This window comes from Salvelinus alpinus, chromosome 27 (genome assembly GCF_045679555.1).
Source record: "Salvelinus alpinus chromosome 27, SLU_Salpinus.1, whole genome shotgun sequence".
Classification (NCBI taxonomy): Eukaryota; Metazoa; Chordata; class Actinopteri; order Salmoniformes; family Salmonidae; genus Salvelinus; species Salvelinus alpinus.
In genome coordinates, this window is record NC_092112.1 from 17,781,978 (window position 1) to 17,789,481 (window position 7,504).

Consider the following 7,504-nt stretch of genomic DNA (forward strand, 5'->3'; position numbering starts at 1 on the left):
ATATATGGGTTCAATTCTTGCATGCAAGGTCATGAACTGCTGTTCCTGGTACACACACTATTTCATGGGGCTGGATTTAAAACCATTTGTAATTTTAAACATCTTCACTGGAGCGTTTAAACAGAGTATCAAGTGTAGTGTACTTTATGTAGTTGGAGATGGAAATAGTGGAGAGTTGCTGTACTGTGGTGTAGGCCTAGCTAGCTCAATGTTAGGCTTTCAATTGAGGGACTATGAGGTCATTAGAGGTCTTTGTTTAAGATTATCAATTCTCTGTTATACATAGTAGCCATAAAGATGACTGATATTAACATCCCAACTTCCCTGTGATTTACAAGAACAGTCTGATGATACTCTTTGTCATATAAATGGAAAACCCGTTGGCAAATAGGGGGATGGAGATCCATTGATTAGATATTGATGGTCCTGCTGCTGGCAATTGTTCCCTTGATTTCTCTATTGCTTTTCCAATTAAAACTTTCCATTCATTTCATTTTTAGTACTATTCAGAGATACAAAGTGGAGTTTAGTTACTAAACTCAGCAAAAAACGAAACGTCCTCTCACTGTCAACTGCAATTATTTTCAGCAAACTTAACATGTGTAAATATTTGTATGAACATAAGATTCAACAACTCAGACATAAACTGAACAAGTTCCACAGACATGTGACTAACAGAAATTTAATAATGTGTCACTGAACAAAGGGGGGGGGGGTCAAAATCAAAAGTAACAGTCAGTATCTGGTGTGGCCACCAGCTGCATTAAGTACTGCAGTGCATCTCCTCCTCGCGAACTGCACTAGATTTGCCAGTTCTTAGTGTGAGATGTTACTCCACTCTTCCACCAAGGCACCTGCAAGTTCCCGGACATTTCTGGGGGGAATGGCCCTAGCCCTCACCCTCCGATCCAACAGGTCCCAGACATGCTCAATGGGATTGAGATCCGGGCTTTTCGCTGGCCATTCCTGTCTTGCAGGAAATCACGCACAGAACGAGCTGTATGGCTTGTGGCATTGTCATGCTGGAGGGTCATGTCAGGATGAGCCTGCAGGAAGGGTACCACATGAGGGAGGAGGATGTCTTCCCTGTAACGCACAGTGTTGAGAGTACAGGCCTCGGTGTAACGCTCATTCCTTCGATGATAAACGTGAATCCGACCATCACCCCTGGTGAGACAAAACCACGACTCGTCAGAGAAGAACACTTTTTGCCAGTCCTGTCTGGTCCAGCAACGGTGGGTTTGTGCCCATAGGCGACGTTGTTGATGGTGATGTCTGGTGAGGACCTGCCTTACAACAGGCCTACAAGCCCTCAGTCCAGCCTCTCTCAGCCTATTGCGGGACAGTCTGAGCACTGATGGAGGGATTGTGCGTTCCTGGTGTAACTCGGGCAGTTGTTGTTGCCATTCTGTACCTGTCCCGCAGGTGTGATGTTCGGATGTACCGATCCTGTGCAGGTGTTGTTACACGTGGTCTGCCACTGCGAGGACAATCAGCTGTCTGTCCTGTCTCCCTGTAGCGCTGTCTTAGGCATCTCACAGTACAGACATTGCAATGTATTGCCCTGGCCACATCTGCAGTCCTCATGCCTCCTTGCCTCATGCCTAAGGCATGTTCACGCAGGTGAGCAGGGCATCTTTCTTTTGTTGTTTTTCAGAGTCAGTAGAAAAGCCTCTTTAGTGTCCTAAGTGTTCATAACTGTGACCTTAATTGCCTACCGTCTGTAAGCGGTTTGTGTCCTAACGACCGTTCCACAGGTGCATGTTCATTAATTGTTTATGGTTCATTGAACAAGCATGCGAAACAGTGATTATACCCTTTACAATGAAGATCTGTTTATTTATTTGGAATTTTACGAATTATCTTTGAAAGACAGGGTCCTGAAAAAGGGACGTTTCTTTTTTTGCTGAGTTTAGGTTTTGGTTTAAATCAACCTGCAAATGCACAGATGCACTCATCTATGTATTATTGCAGAGATTATGCAGCGTAATGTTACATACTTTAGTTTGTTTCCTACCAATTTACTTTTGTTGATGAATTTATCAAGGACTGAGGTAAAAAAAATTGTACAGTCCCTACCAAAAAAATGTCCTCTACTTTGCCTGTTACATGGGGGGAAAAAAACATTATTGGAACATTTAAGATTGTGGTATCCGAAGGCAGACTTCCTCCATTTGGAACCAGACCCAATAGCTTTCTTTAAACTTGTTTTAACCATGAAAACCATGTTTTCTGCCTATCCTTCAGGAAGAATTAAATCATACATGATTATATATGGAAAAGGGAGGAAGAAATAAATGGTATATGAAAGAGATCGAGAGGGTACATTGTGTCCTATCCTGAACGTAAACAAAGGGTCCAGCAACAGAACTCTATAGTAAAGAATGTGACTTTTAAGTAATTGCAACCGGGAAAAAAAGCAACCCTTAGAGAACGCCCCCCCCCCCCAACTCCAACAAGATCGTTATGTTACACAAAAGACCCCCGCTGTCCTTGGAGGGGGTCAGGGGGAAAGGAAAGAAAGGAAATTGTATAATGTCTCCAATGGATGTTCCAATGCTGTCATCTGTGGAGACCCTCCCAGGCTCCCACCACATAAAGCACAGTAATGTCACAGCCATCTGTACACAGCATCATTTAAGTTTTATTGGCCAGTGTGTGTCTCCTATAAAAATGAAATACTACTTGGATATACAGTACCAGTCAACATTTTGGACACACCTACTCATTCAAGGGTTTTTCTTTATTTGTACTATTTTCTACATTGTAGAATAATAGTGAAGACATCAAAACTATGAAATAACACATATGAAATAATGTAGTAACCCAATTTTTTTTAAACAAATCTAAATAGATTTGAGATTTTAGAGTCTTCAAAGTAGCAACCCTTTGCCTTGATGACAGCTTTGCACACTCTTGTAATTATCTCAACCAGCTTCACCTGGAATGCTTTTCCAACAGTCTTGAAGGAGTTACCAACATATGCTGAGCACTGCGGACCAAGTCATCCCAAACCATCTCAATTGGGTTGAGGTCGGGTGACCGTGGAGGCCAGGTCAACTGATGCAACACTCCATAACTCTCCTTCTTGGTCAAATAGCCCTTACATAGCCTGGAGGTGTTTTGGGTCATTGTCCTGTTGAAAAACAAATGATATTCCCACTAAGCACAAACCAGATGGGATGGCGTATCGCTGCAGAATGTTGTGGTAGCCATGCTGGTTCAGTGTGCCTTGAATTCTAAATAAATCACTGACAGTGTCACCAGCAAAGCACCCCCACACCATCACACCTCCTCCTCCATGCTTCACGGTGGGAACCACACTTGCGGAGATCATCCGTTCACCTACTCTGCGTCTCACAAAGACACGGCGGTTGGAACCAAAAATCTCAAATTTGGACTCATCAGACCAAAGGACAGATTTCCACCAGTCTAATGTTCATTGCTCGTGTTTCTTGCCCCAAGCAAGTCTCTTCTTCTTATTGGTGTCTTTTAGTAGTGATTTCTTTGCAGCAAATCGACCAGGAAGGCCTGATTCATACCCTCTGAACAGTTGATGTTGAGATGTGTCTGCTACTTGAACTCTGTGAAGCATTTATTTGGGCTGCAATTTCTGAGGCTGGTAACTCTAATGAACTTATGCTCTGCAGCAGAGGTAACTCTGGCACTCCCTTTCCTGTGGCAGTCCTCATGAGAGCCAGTTTCATCATAGCGCTTGATGGTTTTTGCGACAGCACTTGTAGAAACGTTTAAAGTTCTTGATATTTTCCGGATTGACTGACTTAAAGTAATGATGGACTGCCGTTTCTCTTTGCTGTTTGAGCTGTTGCCATAATACGGACTTTGTCTTTTGACAAATAGGGCTATCTTCTGTATACCACCCCTACCTTGTCACAACACAACTGATTGGCTCAAACGCATTAAGAAGGAAAGAAATTCCACAAATTCACTTAACAAGGCACACCTGTTAATTGAAATGCATTCCAGGTGAATACCTCATGAAGCTGGTTAAGAGAATGCCAAGAGTGTGCACGCTGTCTTCAAGGCAAAGGGTGGCTACTTTGAAGAATCTCAAATATAAAATATATTTAGATTTGTTTAACACTTTTTTGGTTACGACATGATTCCATATGTGTCATTTCATAGTTTTGATGTCTTCTGCTTTATTCTACAATGTAGAAAATAGTAAAAATAAAGAAAAACCTTTGAATGAGTAGGTGTGTCCAAACTTTTGACTGGTACTGTACGTAGTTACCAAATTTGAATAACAATGTTTTCTGTGGACATACAACTAGTTGACCCCCAAGTATGATTTCACACATTATACACGTGGATATTTGTACCTTTTAAAGATGTGAATAAACATATTTCTTATAGTTCTCAAAAACTTGATTACTGAGAATTAAACAGCTGAAAATATGTCCCACCCATCACCTGTGTGTTGATTCAAAGGCAATTTTAACATGGTACTGTAAAGGTAGAGCACCAAAAACATCAATAAAACACAGGGTTTGTTGAGACACTGACAAAGACATCATATCAAGATGTCTTGTTAACTGAGCGCCTTCTCAAACATTCACTGTGGAACTCATTTTTGTTGCTTTAAATTGAATTCCTTTCACCTTCCTCTGTAACCTGGCTGGGCATCCAAGAAATTATGTTAGCTACAAAGTCCCCCTCATGTTTTTCATGCATCATTTTTTTCATCCCTCCTCCACTGCACTGGTTTTCAGACAAAGTAGCTTATAAACGACAGTGTAATATCCTGACAGTTCTCTTGATAGAAACATCGCAAAATAATCCATTTTAGAAACACACACTTGCTATCTTATCTCCCTGGTTTAAACCAATAATGGAGACAGAGAATAGAAGGGGATAGAATTGTGTGTCATTGTCCTAAACCACTAAGCTGACCACAGTCACATTTAGTAGGCCTACCAGTGCTTCCAGTCAATTGTGTGTGGTTGGGTTGTGATGGAAAGCAGTCTCCCAGTCTTCCTGTTCATCCAGTCCCCCCATATTACAACAGTGCCTGTGTTTTCTATCCTCATTTCATCCCCTTGTGCTGTAATACTATTTCCAATATTTATTTTACTGTATTATTTATTTTGAAAGCTGTTAAAATAGCTTTCCATACCACCTAACCCCTTTCTGCATCAGAGGTAGTTTGTGTTGTCCTGAATTGTGATGCTTTTTATCCAAAACAAGGCTGTGAGAGTGTGAAAATATGCAGGATGTGGGTTAACTGCTGCTATCAATAAGCTATAGCTGCATTACATAAGTGGATTGCTTTGTGACCGTGAACAACACCAGACTCATAAGTCAGGGGTGAGAGATCCTTTTCACATTTTAATGTCCCTGTAATGGTGAACTTAAATTCCTGACTTGCGTTAATTATTTATATGATGATCCACTATGAAATTTCCCATGTGGGACAGATAATTATGCAAAAAGTCAAATAATTAGCTTTTCCCATGTGCATTTACATCCACAGCAGCAGGCCATACAAATATAATTTCATTGGCAGTAGGCTATACCCATTCTAATCATATCTTTATTATTTAAAAACATAAACTGACAAACTTGAAACTAATACAAAATATTGCACTATGGGGATCTTTTTGAAACCCCACAATATACAGTATGTGAAATAATAGCACTCATGCTTTACACAGTGCTGCAGTGGTATCCCTGTCATGTTAATGCAATGACACACACGGCAGGATGTACAGCCTTTTAAAAACATTAGGAGAGCATCATAACAAACAATCAAGGAAATGTTCCTTACAAGCCAGAATGTTGAATAAATTAAGTTTGAATTTATTCTACCGGTTGCCTGTGTCGTTGGTCCTTCAGCTGCTTGGAATTTGAGGCAAATATCTAGACTTTTTAGTGTGCTGGTACTGAAGTTGAAATTTCTATCACCTGGCACATGTACAAAACCATGTAAACACCTGTTATCATGCATACATCACGTGCATGTACTTCGGTCTTGTGCACATGCCTTTGTTCATGAGCAAACATCTTGATTGCCACACACAGACCTGCGTTTTGAATTTGGTTTAATAATACGTCCCTGGATATTCTGTCTCAAATGTCGACCAGCTGAAGGACCAACATCACTCACAATCGGCAGATTAAGTTGAAATATAAATTGTACTCAACATTCGTGACAGACAAGGGAAGTGTAGGTTTTTGTCTATGTAAATGTGCGTGGCGTTGAAGGCATCACCACGTTTCGTGACTAACATGGTTGCATGTCAACAAGCCTTGGCACCCGACACTCAAGTAGGCACCTTGGAACAATATCCTCAGAGGCTACAGCATCATTTCAGGCAGCATCCGGAATGCTTGAAAAATGAATTTATTCAGTAAATTAGAATCACAGGGAGTGTCAGTTGTTGGCTACTTGTATTAGAGTATGTATTCGCGTCAATTAAGGGATCAGGTGAATAGATCAAGATGATCCACAATCTGAGGATTATTACATTTCTCATGGCTACCGGTTCAAAAGAAAGTCTTTAGCCTAATGGGAGAAAGACTTGGTCATGCATCTTTTCAAGCACAATGACAACAGGTCTTGGTGGTGTTGGCAGCCGTACATTAACGTAAGAGACATTATTGCTCACGTTAGCTGTTCATTCACAACAATAGACAGCAGTTCACACAACCGCTGGACGGTTTTGATCTCTTCTGTAAAGAAGCACGTGTCGCAGTGTCGAACACCTCCCGAATACCATCCTTCGTTTTAGCAGAACACTCCAAATAGTCATATGCACCAATGCGCATGGCCATGGCGCGCCCATCCTCTGTTTTCACTGGTTCCTGTTTCATTCTGGACAGCTCGCTCCTAACGTTCTCGTCGTTGCGCAAGTCTCTTTTGTTGGCAACTAAAATAATGGGCACGTTGGGACAAAAGTGCTTTACCTCTGGCACCCATTTCTCGGGGATGTTTTCGAGGGAGTCCGGACTGTCCACGGAAAAGCACATCAGGATGACATCAGTGTCCGGATAGGACAGCGGGCGAAGGCGATCGTAGTCCTCTTGTCCAGCCGTGTCCCACAGTGCTAGTTGGACTTGCTTGGTGTCCACTTCAATGTCGGCCACATAGTTGTCAAATACAGTTGGCACATAGACCTCAGGAAACTCGTCTTTGCTGAACACAATCAACAAGCAGGTCTTTCCACAGGCGCCGTCACCGACTACGACCAGCTTTTTTCGTATCTCTGCCATTTGCTGCTCTTAACTGATACTTTCCCGTGATCCTAACTGTTAAACAAATACGACGTATAAACTGTCTGTGTTAGCCAATTAGTCCGATTCTGGTACGAGCCTGGTTAAACTTCCATGAATGTAGCCGAGTGCGTTTCTCCGCTGGATTAGATATTTCTCGACTATTTGCTCCCTGTCCAGCCACTGAAGCGCTTCCTTTATAAAGAGCATGGGTGCTTTCCTAATATAGCAATCCAATCGGAAGTAGGGCGGTGAGATCATTATTTCGAAA

General features: G+C 41.8%; 1 protein-coding gene across 1 annotated transcript; it reads right to left on the bottom strand.

The window, feature by feature from the left end:
* Nucleotides 1-5,536: 5,536 nt before the first annotated feature.
* Nucleotides 5,537-7,430, bottom strand: LOC139556063 (rho-related GTP-binding protein RhoB-like). The gene has a single exon (XM_071369563.1). It carries the CDS (start codon nucleotides 7,231-7,233, stop codon nucleotides 6,643-6,645), a length of 591 nt encoding a protein of 196 aa, XP_071225664.1. The 5' UTR covers nucleotides 7,234-7,430; the 3' UTR covers nucleotides 5,537-6,642.
* Nucleotides 7,431-7,504: the final 74 nt, after the last annotated feature.